Below are 24378 nucleotides of genomic sequence, written 5' to 3'. Positions count from 1 at the left end.
CTACAAAAAAGTACATAAATATCACTTAAGTGGTTATAACTCGAGTCAGGGTTGCCAGATCTTCAATGTTTTAGACTCGTTGGAAAGATCTTTTGATGCCGAGCTCCTGTGGTCTAATGGTTACAGGTTTCGCTTTATGAGCGGAAGGTCGTGATTTCAAACCCACATGGCTCGGCACATCCTTTCCCCTGTACTCTTCACATGTATAAGGACCAACTGTTCTCTGTATAATTGCCCTGCAGAGCTCCACGGCCCGATCGCAAAAAGTGCTTTGAAGGGACGAGTTTTCCAGAAACCAGAATTTAAGGGCTAGCTGGGTATAAGTAAACGTAAAATGTGCACTTCGGTTCTAGCGATACATTTGGACAGTACAGAGTGGAAAAGGCAGAGCCAAAGAGGATTGGAAAAACATTCAAACCTCTTCGGCGGCGAAGTTACGGCAGTGGATCGCTCGACACACTCGCTCAACAATAGCGTGTGTGCGTGTCCCATCTGCCTAATAACAGAAGAAGCCTTTGTGATTCTATAAATAGAATTGCAAGTCCGCAATAGATCTAATTCCTGGTCGCAGTGGATAGTGGCATCGAAAAAAAAAAGATCTTTTGATTACCTAACCAACGATGGGTCGGATAATGGATCCGGACGTTGTTTACATACATTTAATTGAGATCCGGCTACAAAAAAGTACATAAATATCACTTAAGTGGTTATAACTCGAGTCAGGGTTGCCAGATCTTCAATGTTTTAAACTCGTTGGAAAGGTCTTTCGTTATAACTCGAGTCAGGGTTGCCAGATCTTCAATGTTTTAAACTCGTTGGAAAGGTCTTTCGATTACCTAACTACACGGATAGAAATCCTGTCCGTGTGTTTGGAAACATTTGGCGATAAAATCGAAAACATTGAATGTTTTCGATTTTGAAAACAAAGTTTTCGATTATGTCTACAATGTCGACGAAATCGGCGATTTTGTTGCCTACATTTCGGCGCCCGCCGTTTTCTGCTTTACAAAATATCGACCACCACGGTAAACAGTGATGACGTTTCGGGACTTTGTTTTTTTTGGGAAACAGATCAAAACAAACGTTTTGGCCACTTAGTCGCGTAGCGCCGGGTTTCCGGGCCGTTTTGCAAATACCGTGGCTTAGTATCTCCAATGTCGTAAATGTTTCCGGAGTTTTGATTACGGTGGTCGTTTTTTTATTGGCGAATTCGGCAGACGCGATCGGTTCCTCGTCCAAGCTTTCGAATACGAAACAGTCCCGGTGCGGTGATGAAGAGCTTTGTCAGTGTTTTTCTTTGGTCGCAGTTTTGGATGGGTTAGTTTGGTAAGTTTCAGCCGGAACAGCCCGAATCAGCCAAGTGAGTGTTATAGAGTGAACCACATTGGCCACCACCAACAATTCTTACCTTCGGGACAACTTAACAGTCCGAACCCGAAGGAAAAAAAACCCTGTTCAACCCGAAGGCTGCAAAATGCGTTAAAGTAAATTTTCGCAGGCTTGGGAAATAGGCATAATCGCAACTTTAATGTTTTATAGTGCTTTGGAATCGTCAGGATGTCTACTTGAAGGAGAAAATATGCAAATTAGTGTATTTTGGGCGAGGCACGGGGGAGAGGGGCTGAACGAAAAAAATATCATAGCAAAATGTGTTAAAGTAAATTTGTAAAATTTATATTTCATGCAAAACATGACCAAAACTCAAAGTTTAATAGTGTTTTCGAAAGTTTTTTATCTAAACTTAGCGTTAAAAATATAAAAAGAGTAGGTTTTCAACAAAGTTTTACTAAAAGGGTGGTAAACTTATATTGTTCTATATACTTACTCCAGAAAGAGAACAAAAAACATGACTTTTCATCAGAAACATAATGATTACATCTAACTTCTCAAAATTTCATGAATAGTCGATCTGTTTCAAAACTGAACCGATTTAGCTAAACTGGTTCATCCAAAAAACTTAAAATATCGAAAATAAATTAAAGAATAAAAAATTTAAAGAATTTAAAGAATTTAAAGAATTTAAAGAATTTAAAGAATTTAAAGAATTTAAAGAATTTAAAGAATTTAAAGAATTTAAAGAATTTAAAGAATTTAAAGAATTTAAAGAATTTAAAGAATTTAAAGAATTTAAAGAATTTAAAGAATTTAAAGAATTTAAAGAATTTAAAGAATTTAAAGAATTTAAAGAATTTAAAGAATTTAAAGAATTTAAAGAATTTAAAGAATTTAAAGAATTTAAAGAATTTAAAGAATTTAAAGAATTTAAAGAATTTAAAGAATTTAAAGAATTTAATGAATTTAATGAATTTAATGAATTTAAAGAATTTAAAGAATTTAAAGAATTTAAAGAATTTTATGAATTTAATGAATTTGAAGAATTTAAAGAATTTAAAGAATTTAAAGAATTTAAAGAATTTAAAGAATTTAACAAATTTAAAGAATTTAAAGAATTTTATGAATTTAACGAATTTAAAGAATTTAAAGAATTTAAAGAATTTAAAGAATTTAAAGAATTTAAAGAATTTAAAGAATTTAAAGAATTTAAAGAATTTAAAGAATTTAAAGAATTTAAAGAATTTAAAGAATTTAAATAATTTAAAGAATTTAAAAAATTTAAAGAATTTAAAGAATTTAAAGAATTTAAAGAATTTAAAGAATTTAAAGAATTTAAAGAATTTAAAGAATTTAAAGAATTTAAAGAATTTAAAGAATTTAAAGAATTTAAAGAATTTAAAGAATTTAAAGAATTTAAAGAATTTAAAGAATTTAAAGAATTTAAAGAATTTAAAGAATTTAAAGAATTTAAAGAATTTAAAGAATTTAAAGAATTTAAAGAATTTAAAGAATTTAAAGAATTTAAAGAATTTAAAGAATTTAAAGAATTTAAAGAATTTAAAGAATTTAAAGAATTTAAAGAATTTAAAGAATTTAAAGAATTTAAAGAATTTAAAGAATTTAAAGAATTTAAAGAATTTAAAGAATTTAAAGAATTTAAAGAATTTAAAGAATTGAAAGAATTGAAAGAATTTAAAGAATTTAATGAATTTAATGAATTTAATGAATTTAAAGAATTTAAAAAATTTAAAGAATTTAAAGAATTTAAAGAATTTAAAGAATTTAAAAAATTTAAAGAATTTAAAGAATTTAATGAATTTAATGAATTTAAAGAATTTAAAGAATTTAAAGAATTTAAAGAATTTAAAGAATTTAAAGAATTTAAAGAATTTAAAGAATTTAAAGAATTTAAAGAATTTAAAGAATTTAAAGAATTTAAAGAATTTAAAGAATTTAAAGAATTTAAAGAATTTAAAGAATTTAAAGAAATTAAAGAAATTATAGAATTTCAAAAAATTAAGGAATTTATAGAATTTAAAGAATTTAAAAAATTAAAAAAATTTAAAAGTTGAAAGAACTTAAAAAAAATTAAGAGTTAAAAAAATAATAGATTTTTAGATTTTTAGATTTTTAGATTTTTAGATCTTTAGATTTTTAGATTTTTAGATATTAAGATATTTTTAGATTTTTAAATTTTTAGATTTTTAGAGTTTTAGAGTTTTAGATTTTTAGATTTTTAGATTTTTAGATTTTTTAGATTTTTAGATTTTTAGATTTTTAGTTTTTTAGATTTTTAGATTTTTAGATTTTTAGATTTTTAGATTTTTAGATTTTTAGATTTTTAGATTTTTAGATTTTTAGATTTTTAGATTTTTAGATTTTTAGATTTTTAGATTTTTAGATTTTTAGATCTTTAGATTTTTAGATTTTTAGATATTAAGATATTTTTAGATTTTTAAATTTTTAGATTTTTAGAGTTTTAGAGTTTTAGATTTTTAGATTTTTAGATTTTTAGATTTTTAGATTTTTAGATTTTTAGTTTTTTAGATTTTTAGATTTTTAGATTTTTAGATTTTTAGATTTTTAGATTTTTAGATTTTTAGATTTTTAGATTTTTAGATTTTTAGATTTTTAGATTTTTAGATTTTTAGATTTTTAGATTTTTAGATTTTTAGATTTTTAGATTTTTAGATTTTTAGATTTTTAGATTTTTAGATTTTTAGATTTTTAGATTTTTAGATTTTTAGATTTTTAGATTTTTAGATTTTTAGATTTTTAGATTTTTAGATTTTTAGATTTTTAGATTTTTAGATTTTTAGATTTTTAGATTTTTAGATTTTTAGATTTTTAGATTTTTAGATTTTTAGATTTTTAGATTTTTAGATTTTTAGATTTTTAGATTTTTAGATTTTTAGATTTTTAGATTTTTAGATTTTTAGATTTTTAGATTTTTAGATTGTTAGATTTTTAGATTTTTAGATTTTTAGATTTTTAGATTTTTAGATTTTTAGATTTTTAGATTTTTAGATTTTTAGATTTTTAGATTTTTAGATTTTTAGATTTTTAGATTTTTAGATTTTTAGATTTTTACTTATTCCTTTCTTCTGCAGGGGTTGCTAGACGATCGTGAGATTTGCTTGGTGCATGCAGCTCGTGTCATTCCATGTGGTCTAATTCGATGACCATTACCCGTTGTCGTTGTCCAGAGACCGCAACCATGTTGTTGGTTGATTTCGGCGACGTCGTCGGCGTTGGAAGTAGTCAACGGTCTGCTCTTGGTGGCGAGGAAAAGCTACTGGGACCCCGACGTGTATCCCAATCCAGCTGTGTCCCATAGTCTGCTGGAAGTAAGTAGTCTTAAGATATATTCATGTTTCATCAGGCTAACCACCACTTTCTACAGGTCAGAGTCCTCCATCTATTCGGCGACTCCAAGCAGTAACTTCCAAAATGCCGATTGTCAAGGCGCCTGCCGTTCGCTCATGTCTGACTAACCGGACTTCTTTACGCTGATGCTGCGCACCGACTTCGCCCGATGAGTACATCGCATCTGATTCGCTCCAAGTGCTGATCTAAAAAGGCAGCGGGTGAGATTCTAAAGCTCAAACTCCTTTGTACATTCACTAATCTCTCTCCTAATCCATTCAGCTCTTTGAACACCTGCTTACACTGCGCGAATACTTAAGGGCTCCGCATCGTCGGTCCAGAAGTGATTCTGTTCTCGCCAAAGGAGTTCGTCAACCCGACTACGCAACGATGCTGACATGCCACGTTCCGGCATCAATTTGGACATTAGACCGTCCGCCTGTGCTGGCCCAAAACTGACGGAATTTACCATTAATCTTTTAGATTTTAATCCACATTATACCTAAATCGAGTGTACACCTTTGTGCGAAACTTTTTTGAAAATTAAAAGAAATTTTAAGCAAATAAATAGTTTTCTGATATGAATTACTATTCCTAAACAGTTTTGAACTATAACGGCCAATTTGAAAAGCAAAATATCGACGCTATATCGATACTTTGCAAATTGCATACATTTAGGCGCATTCTAACCGTGAAATTGATGTTGACGAAATCAACAACATTTTTTATCGATTTCGTTGCAATTGTTACCGGACGACTGGTCGAAAACATTCCGAAACGAATCTTAGAACGAATCGACAACAATGTTGTCGATTTCGCGGACAGGATTTCTATCCGTGTAACGATGGGTCAGATGGTGGATCCGGACATTGTTTACATGCATTTAAGTGAGTTCCGGCTACAAAAAAGTACATAAATATCACTTAAGTGGTTATAACTCGAGACAGGGTTGCCAGATCGTCAATGTTTTAGACTCGTTGGAAAGGTCTTTTGATTGCCTAACTAACGAATGGTCGGATGATGGATCCGGACATTTTTTACATGCATTTAAGTGAGATCCGGCTACAAAAAAGTACATAAATATCACTTAAGTGGGTATAACTCGAGACAGGGTTGCCAGATTATCAATATTTTGGACTCGTTGAAAAGGTCTTTCAATTACCTAACTAACGATGTATAACATTACTGCCATTTATTCAACTTCCGAAAATATGTGAAAACACATTTTTATACATAACTTTTGAACTACTTATCGAAACTTCAAACAATTCAATAGCACCGTATGGGACCCTAAACCAAGTCGAATGCGACTGGTTTGGTCAAAATCGGTTCAGCCAGTGCTGAGAAAACTGCGTGACATTATTGGTCACATACACACACACATACACACACACATACACACACACATACACACACACACATACACACACATACACACACATACACACACACATACACACACACATACACACACACATACACACATACATTTGTTCAGTTTTCGATTCTGAGTCGATATGTATACATCAAGGTGGGTTTTCGAGCTTTAAATAAAAAAGTTCAATTTTAGAGCAGGATTATAGCCTTACCTCAGTGAGGAAGGCAAAAAAAACAGACTGTGAATAATTGGTAAGAAGGTTGATAAATTTCAGAGTGATTAAGGAAAAGAGTGTGAAGTCGTGAGTCAAGCACCATTTCGAAAGTAGGAAGCACAGCATCCGTATTCATTGGAACTGTCACGAAATTTATGCCGTGATGAGGGGATTCCTTCCGCCCATTTTGCTAAAATTCTGACGGCGTGGTCCACCACGTTCTTCCTGATAGTATTCTTCTGGATGATTGTCCCCGGAGGATTGATGATGAGAGTGTGATCCCGGTGGCTGAAGAATTAATCATGATTAGTGTCGTAATTTATTTTTGCAAGCTAAAATCTGCTTACTTACCCGGAAGACTCTTCAAACCGATCGCCTCCGGATGATTATGCCCTCAAGAATCGTAACGTCCTACGTTCATCATGGTGTCCTCCTCGCCTCGCCTGACAGGGTGATGACTAACCGATGTTCCGTTCATCGGTGACCTCGGAGCGTTGCTTCGATACTCGTCGTACTGGAGTACGCGAGTGAAAAGGGACCGCTTTCGGTTACTCTGATAGTCTTCGTATTTTATGTTCTCTCCAGTGCACTTGCTGGAACCAGATGCATCCGTCATCCCGCTTTCATCCGTCTCGGTTCGAACATCGTTCTTTTCACGTACTTACTGGTGCTCCGGTTACAAAACCATCCCCGCCATCAAAGCGTCTTCGGACAGCCGCGCATCTCCGGATTGAACGACGGATCGTTTTGGTTACCGAAGACACTCGGCAACGACAACAAGATTCGCAGCGCCGGTTCCTGCATCCTTCCAGGTCGGGGCACTCACACACAGGAACATAAACTGCAGAAAATTCGGCCACTGGTTGTTTCCGTTGTCGTCGATCAGATAGCGTTTTTTTGTTTATTGAATGAACTGTCAAATTTAACCGAGGTCAAAATTATACGGTGGGAACGCCGGTTCAAATTTTCGTCAATAAATTAACCAATATATTAATGGCAGCGTCAATATGTTGACGAATAGTAAAAACTTTGACTCTGTACACCCCCTAGATCGCTGCCATGTTCTTCGACAGGTCTGGAGCCCATATACATCGATCCCTCCGAAAGTCCGGAACTCTCATACGCCAACAAACCCTTTTTTATTTAGAGTAAAACTATAAATTTAATCTTTCTTCAATCACTCAATCTAGTCAATTCGAATTTTTAATCGGAATTCAATGCAAATCGTCAAACAAGTTTTGGACTTTTAAACTTTTCATATATTTTCACTCATATTAGCTTTTAAAACTTTGAAGCACTTATAAAAATCTGCAAACGTAATGAATTATCTGTTTTGTTATATGGCACTACTTCAATGGATGAAGTTAATTTTTCACTCAAACGCTGACTTGACGACCTGTTCCGCTTCCTTGGCATGCCACGAACTAACTCCAACAGCCACGGTCGCTCCCTCGTAACGTCCTCGGTACTTGATCTGCAGAAAACGACAAAATTTGATTGATACAAACATCTTGAAGCTTGACATAGTCTTTCGCTTACCCTCTTGCCGCACATGTTCTCAAACCGCGGCTGCACGAACGTCCACGCGCCCATGTTCCGGTGCTCCTCCTGGCTCCAGACAAACTCCTTAGCGTTCGCATACCGTGCCATCTCCTCCTGGATCTGCTGCACCGGGAACGGACACAGCGACTCAACCCGAACCAGTGCCACATCGCCCCTTCCCGACGCAACGCGTTCCGCGTTTAGATTGTAGTAGTGCTTTCCGCTGCACAGCACCACCCGTTTGACCTTTTTGGGGTCCGCCACGTGGCGATCGCCGAGCACCGGCTGGAAGTACGTTCCCGGCGCTAGGTCGGCGTGCGACGAAACGCACTCGGACAGCCGGAGCAGCGTCTTGGGCGCGACGACGACCAGCGGTTTGCGGAAGTTATGGATCATCTGGCGGCGCAGGGCGTGGAAATACTGGGCCGGCGTCGACGGGTTGATGACCTGGAAGTTGACGTCGTCTCCGTCGGGGGTGGACTCGCGCGAGTCGGTCATCTGGAGGAAGCGCTCCATGCGGCAGGAGCTGTGCTCGGAGGCGGCGCCGTCGAAACCGTGCGGGAGCAGCATGACGAGACCGTTGCAGACCATCCATTTGGCTGGGATAGGAACAAGGGGAAAGTTTGTGGTTGATTACAAAATCTTTGTCCTTAGTGTCGGAGCAAGCCATGACAATAGAGTTATCTACGTGCGCATGTATTGCGTGTACGTACACGAAAAAAAGTGAGGTTAAAATTTGTACCGGCCAGCAAAACAAATGGTGCGCTAGTGTGTGTGAGATCGGGCTTAGATAGCTCTATGCTGAAAATTTTAACATTTGTCAGCGATTGTCATTGAACGCACACAAAGTTGAAACGAACGGAACCAAGCTCAACACTCAAGCCCGATGGCTCTTTCTCTGTTGTCCTCTTTGTTTGTGTGGTGTTGCGTGGTTCGGGAACCGCCAGGGATAGATCGGATCTCCGTAGGAATACTCAAAGAGATCAGTTCAGAATTCAATCAAAAATAAAATCAATACTCACTCTCCCCCGTCGTCAGGAACGTATCGATGATGATCTGCGCCCCGTTGAAAAAGTCCCCAAACTGGGCCTCCCAGATGACCAGATTGTTCGGGTTATCGATCGCCATCCCGTACTCGAACCCCAGCACCGCCTCCTCCGACAGAATACTGTTGGCCAGCTCCAGTTTGCCCCCGTTTCCCCCCTCCAGCTCGTTCAGCGGCACGAAGATCTCGTTCGTGTTCTGATCGACAAACATGGCGTGCCGCTGGGAAAACGTTCCCCGTCCGATGTCTTCGCCGCTGATGCGAACGTTGAAACCTTGGTACAGGAGACTTCCGAGGGCCATCGCTTCGGCTGTGGCCCAGTCCAAACGGGTTCCTTCGGCGATCTTCTTCAAGCGAGCCTCGACGTGGTGCTTCCGAAGGTGCGGATGGAGGGCAAAGTCCTCCGGACATTTAACGCTCGTTTGAGCGATCAGGCTGAGCAGTGAGTAGTCGACGCCGGTATCCCAGGTGGTCACTTCCGAACCGGCCTGAACGATTCCGGACCACTGCTTTTCAAAGTAACTCTTTTCCGGCTGATAGCTGCTCAGGTTTTGCAGCTCCGAGTTGAGGTATTCCATGTGCTTCTTCACGATCGCGTCCACCTCGGATTGAGCGAGATCCCCGGACGCGAGCAACTTCCTCGCGTACAAATCCGGAACCGAGTCCCGGCTGTGGATCACTCCGTAAAGCAGCGGATTCGTAAAGGTCGGGTCATCCATTTCGTTGTGTCCCCACCGCCGGAAGCAGTTCAAATCAATAAACACGTCCTTGCCAAACTTTTGCTGATAGTCAAACGCCAACTTGGTCACCCGGGTCAACGCTTCCGGATCGTCCCCGTTCACATGAAACACAGGAGCCGCAATACTTTTCGCCAAATCCGACGCGTACCTCGTCCCCCGACCACGATCCCCGGGCGTCGTGAATCCAACCTGGTTGTTGACGATCATGTGGATCGACCCGCCAACGTCGAAGTGAGGCACGTCGGCCATCATCAGGCACTCCTGGTTGATGCCCTGTCCGACGAAGGCACCGTCGCCGTGCAGTTGGATGTTGAGGGCACGCGAGGGATGGTCGCCACAGTCGGAGGTTCCGTAGGGTCCATCGCGGAGGGAGAGCTGCTTGGCGCGGGTTTTCCCCATCGAGACGGGGTTGACCGCCTCCAGGTGGGACGGGTTGTGCAGCATGTTGAGGTGGATGGTTTTGCCGAGCACCTCGAGGTCGGTGGAGGTGTCTGGAAGAGGGAAGGTTGTTAGTAATGATTTCAGTAGTTCAAGATTATTTTAAAACTATATGAAACAATAAGTTGTATTTTTAAATTGTAGATTTTTTATCACGAAATCAAGACTAACGTTAAAAGAATGTCTGAATTGCCTGATTTTAGCCGTTTTCAACCGTAAGTAGGGCAAATGACCCTATTTCGGACCTAGTACCTATTTTTGACCCAAGCCCATTACTCCAAATTAAGGGCATAAGTAACCCAACTTTGCTGTACAGTCTAGACTCGATTATCCAAAGTTTTGATTATCGGAAGTTCGGTTATCCGAAGTTTTGTAGGACTTTGGATAATCAAATCACGACCAAAACAATATTTTTAGTGCAAATGCAAAAGCATGCACATCACCTTCGTCAAAATAAACACTTAATATTACACACTGCATGTACAATTTTTGCAAAAACATACAACAAGTTGCAACCGACGGGAATCAAACCCAGCACCAACAGTAAAGACTGGCGCCTTAGCCCACTCGGCCATCAGACCGATGAAACGCTGTAAGAATAAACGCATATATGAGCTTGACATTTCGGTCAAGTAGGTTTCCCATACTGACGGGCTACATATTTCAGGGTGTAAAATTACATAAAATTGCATAAAATAATGCAATATTTATTTTACACCCAGGCCATTTACACGCAGCTGGATTACTACTTTTTTAGCTGTGTATTTTTTTTTATTTTCATATTTTAACATAAAGTTCGAGTTCGGCGACCCTATTTTAGCCAAATTGAAATAATTGATTGCCTATTAAATTATAAAATACCTATTTTCAATACTTTATCACCGCCATTTTGGCTGCAATCTTGGATTTTGAAATTCTAAATCACTTTGGAGTAGTTTAGAAGCAAGGGTCCTTCAAAATTGATTGCTTCAAAACGACTCATTCACTCGCGAGCAGAAATCAAGCGCGACGTTACGACGTACAGTATGGCCCATAAAAAATGCGACATGTGCATGGTTTTAAAGGCATTGATTGTTTGTTTTGAACCTATTTAACATGTTAACATGCTACATACATCATAAATAGTAAAAATAGTCCCGATTTACACCTAATAACAATGTCGCATTTTTTTATGGGCCATACTGTAACTAGATTCCACCCTAATGGACAGCTGCCAAATTTGTATAATGATGCAAAATGGCTTCTTTGGGCGTGCCAAATGCACTGAAAAAGTTAAAAAAATCAATAAAAAAATCAAATGACCGAAATCTCAGAGAATTGCTTCATTTACAAATTCATTTTGTGTGACCAGCCCCCAAAATTGTAAAGCGACTTGTATTCAAAAACTAGTGATGCAAAATGAAATAAACAAAATCTCGAAATTGTACAGAACTACTCATATGCCAAATGTGTGAATAGTCACATTTTTAAACAACCGTCAACAGGGGTGACATTGGGTCTGGGTTGGGAATGGATCATAACATGGTGTCGATTTCTGGAAAAGTCAGGGAAAACCTGGAATTGTCAGGGAATTTTATTTGACCTGGAAAAGTCAGGGAAAGTCAGGGAATTTTAAGCTGGGTCAGGGAATTTCGATGATCTTAAAAATAATACTACAAAATTTCATTTATTTTTGAAAATTCACCCTTGATGATGTATTTGAATGTCTTTTAGGCCAAACTTTGCAACATTAATAATATTTAATTTTTTATATTGGTCAGTCCGGAAGGAACGCAGAACTATATATAAAAAATGCTGAACAAAAGGCTCACGTTGAAAAGCGTGTAGCTTGTTTGCAATATGTATAGGTTTAACAATCAAATAATTTGGATTTGATTTGGATTTCCGTTCAACTGAAAATTAAAAATTACTATCGCACACAGGGTAAGACAATATGAGGCAGTTGCCCCACCATCCTCAGAGATTTGTTCTAAAATTGGTCGTTTGCTTAGCATATAGGGACCATAGAGAAAATCATACATTTTGTCAGAAAAATTGAATGATTTAAAAATTCAAAAGTTAAAAAATTCTAACATTTGAAACAAAAAATCTGAAATTCTAAAGCATAAAGATTCTAAATTTTTAAAATTTGGAAGTTCTGATATTTTGGAATTGTTGAATTTTTATTTTTTTAAATTCTTATTCTAAAATTCTTTAAAATAAATGTAAGGTTAGAAAATTTTCCTAAATTTCACATTAGTATTCGCTATCTAAATTTTTATTTTCTCAAAATTTAACTGAACTATGATTTAAAAATGATCCAAAGTAGTCTAATTTTGTGTAATCTTAAATGTAAGCTGATGTTGAAATGGAATTGAAAATTAAAGAATTAAATTCAAGAATTAGGGAAATAAAACAAAAATTTATGGAATAAACAGGGTAGTTGCGGACTACACTCAACGCATTTTTAAACATACTGACTCTGAATATTTAATTTCTTTTAAGTTTTGAGTAATGTTTTTTATCCCTATTAATTGTTCTTTTATACTGGATACATTTAATTTTAATCTTGAAAATTTAATCACATTTCAAACTTTTCCTGAAGATACGGACATTTGGATGTTACAAAAAATATTATTAAGCATGTTCCAGTGGGTGTAGAAATATTTCTTTTAATTTGAACTTTCTTGAAGAAAAATTAAAAAAATCAAAACTATCAAAAATCACCGCTCCAACATTCAAAATTATATTATTCAGAAATTAAGAAATAAAACAAGGAAAAATAGTATTAAAAAACCCAAAAAAATAAACAAATTCATATTACAAACACAAATCAAAGATATGTATCAATATTCAAAAATAAAAACAATCAAGAGAACAATAAAAAAACATTATATTTTTAATTCTGAAATTCTGAAATTCTTAAATTCTGAAATTCTGAAATTCTGAAATTCTGAAATTCTGAAATTCTGAAATTCTGAAATTCTGAAATTCTGAAATTCTGAAATTCTGAAATTCTGAAATTCTGAAATTCTGAAATTCTGAAATTCTGAAATTCTGAAATTCTGAAATTCTGAAATTCTGAAATTCTGAAATTCTGAAATTCTGAAATTCTTAAATTCTTAAATTCTTAAATTCTTAAATTCTTAAATTCTTAAATTCTTAAATTCTTAAATTCTTAAATTCTTAAATTCTTAAATTCTTAAATTCTGAAATTCTGAAATTCTGAAATTCTGAAATTCTGAAATTCTGAAATTCTAAAATTCTGAAATTCTGAAATTCTGAAATTCTGAAATTCTGAAATTCTGAAATTCTGAAATTCTTAAATTCTTAAATTCTTAAATTCTTAAATTCTTAAATTCTTAAATTCTTAAATTCTTAAATTCTTAAATTCTTAAATTCTTAAATTCTTAAATTCTTAAATTCTTAAATTCTTAAATTCTTAAATTCTTAAATTCTTAAATTCTTAAATTCTTAAATTCTTAAATTCTTAAATTCTTAAATTCTTAAATTCTTAAATTCTTAAATTCTTAAATTCTTAAATTCTTAAATTCTTAAATTCTTAAATTCTTAAATTCTTAAATTCTTAAATTCTTAAATTCTTAAATTCTTAAATTCTTAAATTCTTAAATTCTTAAATTCTTAAATTCTTAAATTCTTAAATTCTTAAATTCTTAAATTCTTAAATTCTTAAATTCTTAAATTCTTAAATTCTTAAATTCTTAAATTCTTAAATTCTTAAATTCTTAAATTCTTAAATTCTTAAATTCTTAAATTCTTAAATTCTTAAATTCTTAAATTCTTAAATTCTTAAATTCTTAAATTCTTAAATTCTTAAATTCTTAAATTCTTAAATTCTTAAATTCTTAAATTCTTAAATTCTTAAATTCTTAAATTCTTAAATTCTTAAATTCTTAAATTCTTAAATTCTTAAATTCTTAAATTCTTAAATTCTTAAATTCTTAAATTCTTAAATTCTTAAATTCTTAAATTCTTAAATTCTTAAATTCTTAAATTCTTAAATTCTTAAATTCTTAAATTCTTAAATTCTTAAATTCTTAAATTCTTAAATTCTTAAATTCTTAAATTCTTAAATTCTTAAATTCTTAAATTCTTAAATTCTTAAATTCTTAAATTCTTAAATTCTTAAATTCTTAAATTCTTAAATTCTTAAATTCTTAAATTCTTAAATTCTTAAATTCTTAAATTCTTAAATTCTTAAATTCTTAAATTCTTAAATTCTTAAATTCTTAAATTCTTAAATTCTTAAATTCTTAAATTCTTAAATTCTTAAATTCTTAAATTCTTAAATTCTTAAATTCTTAAATTCTTAAATTCTTAAATTCTTAAATTCTTAAATTCTTAAATTCTTAAATTCTTAAATTCTTAAATTCTTAAATTCTTAAATTCTTAAATTCTTAAATTCTTAAATTCTTAAATTCTTAAATTCTTAAATTCTTAAATTCTTAAATTCTTAAATTCTTAAATTCTTAAATTCTTAAATTCTTAAATTCTTAAATTCTTAAATTCTTAAATTCTTAAATTCTTAAATTCTTAAATTCTTAAATTCTTAAATTCTTAAATTCTTAAATTCTTAAATTCTTAAATTCTTAAATTCTTAAATTCTTAAATTCTTAAATTCTTAAATTCTTAAATTCTTAAATTCTTAAATTCTTAAATTCTTAAATTCTTAAATTCTTAAATTCTTAAATTCTTAAATTCTTAAATTCTTAAATTCTTAAATTCTTAAATTCTTAAATTCTTAAATTCTTAAATTCTTAAATTCTTAAATTCTTAAATTCTTAAATTCTTAAATTCTTAAATTCTTAAATTCTTAAATTCTTAAATTCTTAAATTCTTAAATTCTTAAATTCTTAAATTCTTAAATTCTTAAATTCTTAAATTCTTAAATTCTTAAATTCTTAAATTCTTAAATTCTTAAATTCTTAAATTCTTAAATTCTTAAATTCTTAAATTCTTAAATTCTTAAATTCTTAAATTCTTAAATTCTTAAATTCTTAAATTCTTAAATTCTTAAATTCTTAAATTCTTAAATTCTTAAATTCTTAAATTCTTAAATTCTTAAATTCTTAAATTCTTAAATTCTTAAATTCTTAAATTCTTAAATTCTTAAATTCTTAAATTCTTAAATTCTTAAATTCTTAAATTCTTAAATTCTTAAATTCTTAAATTCTTAAATTCTTAAATTCTTAAATTCTTAAATTCTTAAATTCTTAAATTCTTAAATTCTTAAATTCTTAAATTCTTAAATTCTTAAATTCTTAAATTCTTAAATTCTTAAATTCTTAAATTCTTAAATTCTTAAATTCTTAAATTCTTAAATTCTTAAATTCTTAAATTCTTAAATTCTTAAATTCTTAAATTCTTAAATTCTTAAATTCTTAAATTCTTAAATTCTTAAATTCTTAAATTCTTAAATTCTTAAATTCTTAAATTCTTAAATTCTTAAATTCTTAAATTCTTAAATTCTTAAATTCTTAAATTCTTAAATTCTTAAATTCTTAAATTCTTAAATTCTTAAATTCTTAATTTAAATTCTTAAATTCTTAAATTCTTAAATTCTTAAATTCTTAAATTCTTAAATTCTTAAATTCTTAAATTCTTAAATTCTTAAATTCTTAAATTCTTAAATTCTTAAATTCTTAAATTCTTAAATTCTTAAATTCTTAAATTCTTAAATTCTTAAATTCTTAAATTCTTAAATTCTTAAATTCTTAAATTCTTAAATTCTTAAATTCTTAAATTCTTAAATTCTTAAATTCTTAAATTCTTAAATTCTTAAATTCTTAAATTCTTAAATTCTTAAATTCTTAAATTCTTAAATTCTTAAATTCTTAAATTCTTAAATTCTTAAATTCTTAAATTCTTAAATTCTTAAATTCTTAAATTCTTAAATTCTTAAATTCTTAAATTCTTAAATTCTTAAATTCTTAAATTCTTAAATTCTTAAATTCTTAAATTCTTAAATTCTTAAATTCTTAAATTCTTAAATTCTTAAATTCTTAAATTCTTAAATTCTTAAATTCTTAAATTCTTAAATTCTTAAATTCTTAAATTCTTAAATTCTTAAATTCTTAAATTCTTAAATTCTTAAATTCTTAAATTCTTAAATTCTTAAATTCTTAAATTCTTAAATTCTTAAATTCTTAAATTCTTAAATTCTTAAATTCTTAAATTCTTAAATTCTTAAATTCTTAAATTCTTAAATTCTTAAATTCTTAAATTCTTAAATTCTTAAATTCTTAAATTCTTAAATTCTTAAATTCTTAAATTCTTAAATTCTTAAATTCTTAAATTCTTAAATTCTTAAATTCTTAAATTCTTAAATTCTTAAATTCTTAAATTCTTAAATTCTTAAATTCTTAAATTCTTAAATTCTTAAATTCTTAAATTCTTAAATTCTTAAATTCTTAAATTCTTAAATTCTTAAATTCTTAAATTCTTAAATTCTTAAATTCTTAAATTCTTAAATTCTTAAATTCTTAAATTCTTAAATTCTTAAATTCTTAAATTCTTAAATTCTTAAATTCTTAAATTCTTAAATTCTTAAATTCTTAAATTCTTAAATTCTTAAATTCTTAAATTCTTAAATTCTTAAATTCTTAAATTCTTAAATTCTTAAATTCTTAAATTCTTAAATTCTTAAATTCTTAAATTCTTAAATTCTTAAATTCTTAAATTCTTAAATTCTTAAATTCTTAAATTCTTAAATTCTTAAATTCTTAAATTCTTAAATTCTTAAATTCTTAAATTCTTAAATTCTTAAATTCTTAAATTCTTAAATTCTTAAATTCTTAAATTCTTAAATTCTTAAATTCTTAAATTCTTAAATTCTTAAATTCTTAAATTCTTAAATTCTTAAATTCTTAAATTCTTAAATTCTTAAATTCTTAAATTCTTAAATTCTTAAATTCTTAAATTCTTAAATTCTTAAATTCTTAAATTCTTAAATTCTTAAATTCTTAAATTCTTAAATTCTTAAATTCTTAAATTCTTAAATTCTTAAATTCTTAAATTCTTAAATTCTTAAATTCTTAAATTCTTAAATTCTTAAATTCTTAAATTCTTAAATTCTTAAATTCTTAAATTCTTAAATTCTTAAATTCTTAAATTCTTAAATTCTTAAATTCTTAAATTCTTAAATTCTTAAATTCTTAAATTCTTAAATTCTTAAATTCTTAAATTCTTAAATTCTTAAATTCTTAAATTCTTAAATTCTTAAATTCTTAAATTCTTAAATTCTTAAATTCTTAAATTCTTAAATTCTTAAATTCTTAAATTCTTAAATTCTTAAATTCTTAAATTCTTAAATTCTTAAATTCTTAAATTCTTAAATTCTTAAATTCTTAAATTCTTAAATTCTTAAATTCTTAAATTCTTAAATTCTTAAATTCTTAAATTCTTAAATTCTTAAATTCTTAAATTCTTAAATTCTTAAATTCTTAAATTCTTAAATTCTTAAATTCTTAAATTCTTAAATTCTTAAATTCTTAAATTCTTAAATTCTTAAATTCTTAAATTCTTAAATTCTTAAATTCTTAAATTCTTAAATTCTTAAATTCTTAAATTCTTAAATTCTTAAATTCTTAAATTCTTAAATTCTTAAATTCTTAAATTCTTAAATTCTTAAATTCTTAAATTCTTAAATTCTTAAATTCTTAAATTCTTAAATTCTTAAATTCTTAAATTCTTAAATTCTTAAATTCTTAAATTCTTAAATTCTTAAATTCTTAAATTCTTAAATTCTTAAATTCTTAAATTCTTAAATTCTTAAATTCTTAAATTCTTAAATTCTTAAATTCTTAAATTCTTAAATTCTTAAATTCTTAAATTCTTAAATTCTTAAATTCTTAAATTCTTAAATTCTTAAATTCTTAAATTCTTAAATTCTTAAATTCTTAAATTCTTAAATTCTTAAATTCTTAAATTCTTAAATTCTTAAATTCTTAAATTCTTAAATTCTTAAATTCTTAAATTCTTAAATTCTTAAATTCTTAAATTCTTAAATTCTTAAATTCTTAAATTCTTAAATTCTTAAATTCTTAAATTCTTAAATTCTTAAATTCTTAAATTCTTAAATTCTTAAAATCTTAAAATCTTAAATTCTCAAATTCTTAAATTCTTAAATTCTTAAATCCTTAAATTCCTAGGTTCTTGAATGCTGCCATTTTTGTCACCATCGTAGATTACAGAAAACCTGATATAATTTGAAGTGTTTTTGGAGTTTTTTTTCGGTTAGAGAAATTTTGAGAAGAAGATGTAGGAAAATTTGCTTCGGTTTTTCTAAGTGACGCTTTGGTAAGATCATCGAGTATGAACTGTATCTTGAATTTAAAACCACAAGATCGAGAATTTATCACAATTTTTAAATTTTATTATTTTTTTTATTAAGATTTCATTTGGGTTTTAGATCCAATTTTTTTGGAAAATTTTTGATTTTTTTTGCCAAAATGTTTGTTTCGGCTTTTTCCCCTACTTTACCTAATCTTAGCAAAAATACATATTCAGGGTTTCAAGATTCTGAGATTACAAAAATGAATTTATTATGAAACTCTATTGTATGTTTGTCGCAAAATTATTTTTCTTAAAATGACGCGGATTTTGCGCGGATTGGGTTTTGGGATGGCGCGGTTTTTTTTCGATTTCTCCGTAACAATTCTGAATAAAGGAATTTGAGAGTTCAAGAAGTTATAAAAAAAATGGTCTCTTCGGAAAAGTTGTTTCCAGCATCCGAGATTTCATAGGGATTGTGCAACTACATTACACATATTTTCCCCAAACAACATTCAAGGGGTTACAAGGAGGAGTTCCTGTGGTCAGATCGAGCTTAAATTTGGAGTCTATTCCAAACCACCCAAATATCTAAGTTTGATAACATTCCAACGCCCAAGGCTCCAAAAAAGTTGGAACGGTAACTTCAACTCAATGGTTCTCGGGCATAACTCAACCAATCAAGATGATTCTTCTTTCCAGTAATTTGTTAGGATGACTAGATGATTCTAGAACTATGCAGAACTTAATTTGATCAAATCTGTAATTTTAGCGATCAAAAACATCGTTCCAACTTTTTTTCGCGTGTAAAAAAAAATCGCCAAAAATTCCGCGGAGGCAGTCGTTTAAAAAAAGGTGGAGCGATGTTTTTGATCGCAAAAATTACAGATTTGATCAAATTAAGTTCTATAAAGTTCTAGAATCATCTAGACATTCTTACAAATCACTGGAAACAAGAATCGCCCCGATTGGTTGAGTTATGACTAAAAACCAGCGAGTAGAAGTTACCGTTCCACCTTGGGCTTCAGGCTTGGGCGTCCGTGTAAGTTGGACATGCGTTGGGCGTTCCAGTGATAAATATTGACTTTTTGAAAAGCTCGAGCAGGCTGTATTTTGTTTTTGTTTTTATAAAATGTATTGATCGTGTGAATGATCGTCTGTAGGCTCTGGTCAAGGTAGAAACCATTTTTTTAATTTTATAGCAAACATTTTTTTTTAATTATTTTTAAGATGTTTTTTAAATATCCAGAAAACCGTTAACTTCAAATACAATCATTGTTGAAAAAGACCTAGATCTTTTTTAAAACTGTAAACATGTACTTGAAAAACTTACATTTAATTGTATATTTTTCTTAGTTTTTCAGTTTTGTTTTAATCTTTCTTAAGGTTCTACAAAATTACATATTTTTCCATGTTTTTGTATCCAAAACCTTTAGTTTTTTTTGTAAAAACACGATCAAAAATGGCATCGGCCTAATTCGTTTGCAAATTCCGCAAAAGGCAACAATTCTAAAATTAAACATGACTTCTTACTTTAATTCAAATTTTCAATTGTTTTTTTGAAAACTATTAACTTTAAATTTTCTTTAGGAAATGAAGTGAAAGTTACTAATCGCAATTTGAAATTTGCAACAATTATAATTATTTCTAGAGTTTTTTTTAAAGGTCCTGTAAGCTATTGTGTTTCACATGTTTATAGGACCCATTCAAAAAAAAAATCTAGTTTTTTTTGGTAAAGGCAACATTTAAAATGGCATGACAAGATAAAAAAACATAGGAAATTTTTATGGTTGCTTATTTTGGATGTTCGATTAGAAAAAAATGATTGACAAAATAAAAAAAAAGTTTTTAAGTTTTTGCAGAAAAAAATCGTTAAAAATTAAAATAAAAAAGTCATTGATTTTTTTTCAATTCTTTAAATTTCCAATAATCCAAAAGGAAAATGCATGAAACCATAAAAACGTTCCAAACAATATGTTAGTAAAAAATAGAAAATAAAAAAGAATTGGTGGTCTGGAGAGGTCAGGGAAAAGTCAGGGAATTTTATTTTGGGATTTGAATCGACACCATGAATACCAATTTCAGCATTTTTGTATGACTAAATTCTACCCCCAGACACAATGCCACCCCTGATGACGGAATCTATAAAATTCCTAAAATAATTGTAATTGTATAAACCCAAAAACACAAAGTTCAATAGAAAGTAAATCTACTCACGAAAATGACTCGCAATATCGCACATCGCCTTCACCCCCTCGGGAAACTCCGGCAGTCCCTTAAACTTCCGGAAGATCTTCGCCGGCCGCGTCTGGAACAGCGTCGTCAGCACGTTCAGCTTGCCGCGGTGGGGCATTCCAACCACCACGTTCGTCAGGTCAGCTTCCGCCGCACATCGGAACAGCTGCCGGTAGAAGGCCATAATACTTTCCGCCCCTTCGCCGCCGTACCGCTTCACGGTGGGGAACTTGGTCGCGACAAAGTTGTCAAAGGCCTGCGACTGGAGCAACAGTTCGGCGATCTCGCGCTTCTCGATCGACGCGAGGGTCGTCTGGAAGGAGCGTTCGTACTGTTCGGCGAGCCATTCCCGCTCGTGTTCGTCCTCGATGAAGGCCAGCTCGATGCTGGTCGTGCCACAGTACATGGTCTGGAGGAGATCTTGGAGTTGTTCCGTGGTGATGGTTGAGCTGGCGCCGGTATTGACCAGTCCGAACGGGTTGATGCGATCGTTGACGGTGAGTCCGTAGCGGGTGTAGTCTAGGGTGCGCTCCGTGACAGATTCGTCCGATGGGCGGAACTTGACGGGATCGACGGAGGCCGTCCGGTGGGCATGGTTCCGGTAGGCTTCGACCCAGCGGAACGCATTGCTGCGTTGAACTCGCGCCTCGCTGATGTGCTTGTCCACTGTGGTTTAGAAGAACAATGTTACGGTGTTATCGTTGGTGGCAACAGGTATACGCGGCCTGTGTTCTGCGTTATCTGACCGTTTTTAAGGCATTTGAGATGATAAATGCTGGCAGGAGGGACTTTAAAAAAACTTCAAGTGGTTCTCCTAGCCAACATTATCTCCACGCAGTGATAAGAGATCACCGTGTAATTAGACAAACAAGATTTCGCCAACTAAGCGGTGTAGACCTCGTGAATGAAACTTCCACCAAACTTACATTGAAACTCCTTCCTGGGTTTGGGCCGGAATCCAAAGACCCCCTTGGTACTGTGGTACTGTCGACTGAGGATCCTGCTGTACATCTTGCCAAGTCTCGCCGGTAGGATCGCGCGCGTCCACGTAGTACAATTAAGGCCTGTGTCTGCAGCGATAAAATGACGTTATTAATGAATGATTTTAAAGAATCTCACTACCTACCAAAGCGACTGTGGGACCAACAGGACGGCACGAGCGACGAAATGAAACTGAGAGTGATCGTCGTCGCCGTCGGACAGCCTGCCTGCGACCGTCCAAAAGTTCACAAATACATTCAGGAGAGGTACGAAAACAACTTGAGAGAAGTGTGTAGAATGTTATCAATTTTGCGGGATGAACGGACACACCGAGCTGAATGCAGTGCATGCTCGGAGAAGTGTTTTGATAACTGTACTGACCGGACTGGGGCAGGCGTGCTCGAGTGAGAATGTGAGGGTTTAAGTGAGTGGATGTCGCGACTTGGAGGCTCGTTCGGGGTAGAGTTTGAAGCCGGTATGCAAATCTAGAGAGTTATTTTCAGCAAAATGTATTCCTGAATGCTGACATGCATATGAGAGCTCAATATTGTATTCGATGCATGCTTTGCATCGATCATAGGATTCTAAGTACTTCAAAATGCGAGTTTTAGATTGTTCTTGATCATCCGAAACATTCTGGAATAAGAGGATGTGTTTTATGTTTTCAGTATTGCTAAATTTCAAATTCCTAGCCTTATTAATAAAATTGAAACATAAATTATTCAAAATACTTCAAGCGTTCTTACAGTTGTGCTGCTGTATTTTTTTGAAATATCAGATTTAAGTAGTCATATTTGATTGTAATCTCATCTAATCTAATCTAATGTAACACAAACGCAGCCAGTTCGATGAAAGAATGCTGGAAAGTCTTGTCAACTACCTTTCTTGTCATTATTAATAATTGCAGTACATCCGAGAACACCCGAAAATATATTGCAAAAATTAAAGCGGCCAGCCCTACTACGTTGTGTTTACCGCAGAGAAGATTCACATTTCACAGAATCTACAGGGGAGGAAGGATGCGTGGACATGCCGTACCAAACGCTCCAGTTTTATATGTGTTTTGTGGGATGTGTTTAATGTAAAATACAGTGATCCCCGTGCACCGCGTTCAACCGCGTTCTCTGTTTTCTGTACTCGATCAAACACCAGCACCGCGTGTGCACGCGTACAAGCAAACCTAAACTCTGCCGTGTACAGTATGTACGCGCACACGAACCTCGAGTTTAAAACCGAACCTTGCACCCCGGGTACAAACCCAGTGCAAGCCGACGACGCAGAAAAGAGACAAAAATAGTTCCCTCACGCTCCCTCTGCTGTAAAGCGGTGTTTCATTCTCCGCTGCAGTCACACTACAGTGTTTGCCACAGAGAGAGTGAGAAGCAGTCATTTTTTCGTCTCTTTACACGCTCTTCGCTCGCACGGCGTTGTACCCGAGGTGTGCACCCCGTGTTTACACCGCGTGTAAACTTGAGTGCGCCGTGCGGGGAGAACTCGAACATGGCAGCCTGGTGTGTTTGAGGTTCATCTGCACTGAAAACTTGTACGGCGTGTACGGCGTGCGCGCGTTTCGGGAAGACTGGTAAAATATAGTGTTGTTATAAAATCAATTAAATATAATAATGCAATATAATGATCATTTAATAGAATCCCTCCACCTATTTGTAGTAACCACTCACCCAAGCACACAAACAGCGACACAAAAGGAACGAAATTTAGCATGCAGAAACTAGACTGCGCGTCCTTAATTTTCAAATAGTCATATTTGATTGCAAAGACATGATTTATCTTGTAAGTAATCGCTATAGATTTTTAATATTTTTTAACCGATTTTTTCATGCAAATTTCATTTTTTTGTCCCTTGATTTGGGGAAATTTTGAAGCGAGTAGGAGACAAAATATGATACAAAATTTGCATTTGCCTAATCGATATTCAAAAATAAGGGGAATTCCATTTTTGCTCCTTAATGTTTCGAGTGTTTTAAGAAGTCCTTCCTATATCATTATTTTACCGTTCTGAGGTTTTTTTTTTAGGTACTTTTAGCTTGGTTAAAAATCGTGACAAATGTTTTCAAAATCGATAACATTGTTTTTCAAAATTTAAAAAAATGTTGACGATTTTGGAAACATTTCCATGTTGTCGAATTCAACATCACAGTGCTTACAGGATTTCTATCCGTGCATATTTTTTTTTTACTTAGTAGTTTTGAGCACTTATTTTTAATTTTAAGGTTCATTCCATTATTTCAATCAATTTCACAATGAAAATGTTTTTAAAAATATTTAAAAATATCTAATGAGTTAAGCCACTAACCCAATTTTTAAGTAATATTTAATTGTAATTCTGTTTAATTTAGTGAAATTGATTATTATTTTTTTATTATTTTATTTATTTATTTATTTATTTTTTCTTTAAAAATTAAACTCAATAATAGTTCAATTATAATGACATGAGGATAAAATATCATAACCCACAAATTATCTTTTTAATGAAATTAATTAACTTGAATTCCAAAATGTTTTGAATTTAATGAAAAAATAAAGCATTCCTAAAAATACTAAATTATAAGGCTACCAACTCTTGCTGAGCCAAAATCCGTATACTTTACCGATATGACACCATGGTATAACAAAAACAGTCAAGGAACTATTTAGATAAGTTTGGAATTTGGGAATTAAAAATATTTTTGTTAAATGTTTAAAAGTTTACGAAATGTCAAGTTTGCTTTTACGAATAATATCGTTGTTAGTGTTTTAACGAAAACATTTCTAGAGGTCCTATAAAAACAAGCACAACACAAGGTTTTCACAAGGCAAAATTTGATCTTTTATT

The 24378-nt window shown here is 31.7% G+C and overlaps 1 protein-coding gene across 1 annotated transcript; it reads right to left on the bottom strand.

Annotated features, from left to right (window-relative positions):
• Window positions 1-7554: 7554 nt before the first annotated feature.
• On the bottom strand, window positions 7555-21888 carry LOC120417032 (probable 2-oxoglutarate dehydrogenase E1 component DHKTD1 homolog, mitochondrial). The gene is made up of 6 exons (XM_039578975.2): window positions 21691-21888; window positions 21491-21634; window positions 20547-21230; window positions 8858-10111; window positions 7833-8434; window positions 7555-7767 (listed from the first exon to the last, which is right to left on the bottom strand). Exons 2-6 carry the CDS (start codon window positions 21573-21575, stop codon window positions 7666-7668), a joined length of 2727 nt encoding a protein of 908 aa, XP_039434909.1. The 5' UTR covers window positions 21576-21634; window positions 21691-21888; the 3' UTR covers window positions 7555-7665.
• Window positions 21889-24378: the final 2490 nt, after the last annotated feature.

The sequence above is a fragment of the Culex pipiens genome, chromosome 1, assembly GCF_016801865.2.
Source record: "Culex pipiens pallens isolate TS chromosome 1, TS_CPP_V2, whole genome shotgun sequence".
Classification (NCBI taxonomy): Eukaryota; Metazoa; Arthropoda; class Insecta; order Diptera; family Culicidae; genus Culex; species Culex pipiens.
This window is presented reverse-complemented; position numbering and strand designations above follow the sequence as displayed.

What these genes read in the sequence shown, in the direction of transcription:
- LOC120417032 (XM_039578975.2), bottom strand. Translation starts at nt 21,575, where the DNA reads ATGTACAGCAGGATCCTCAGTCGACAGTACCACAGTACCAAGGGGGTC. An exon ending in CGATATTGCGAGTCATTTTC is followed by an intron (nt 10,112 to 20,546) that starts GTGAGTAGATTT and finishes TCCCTCTTCCAG; the next exon opens with ACACCTCCACCGACCTCGAG. An exon ending in AGAACATGTGCGGCAAGAGG is followed by an intron (nt 7,768 to 7,832) that starts GTAAGCGAAAGA and finishes CGTTTTCTGCAG; the next exon opens with ATCAAGTACCGAGGACGTTA.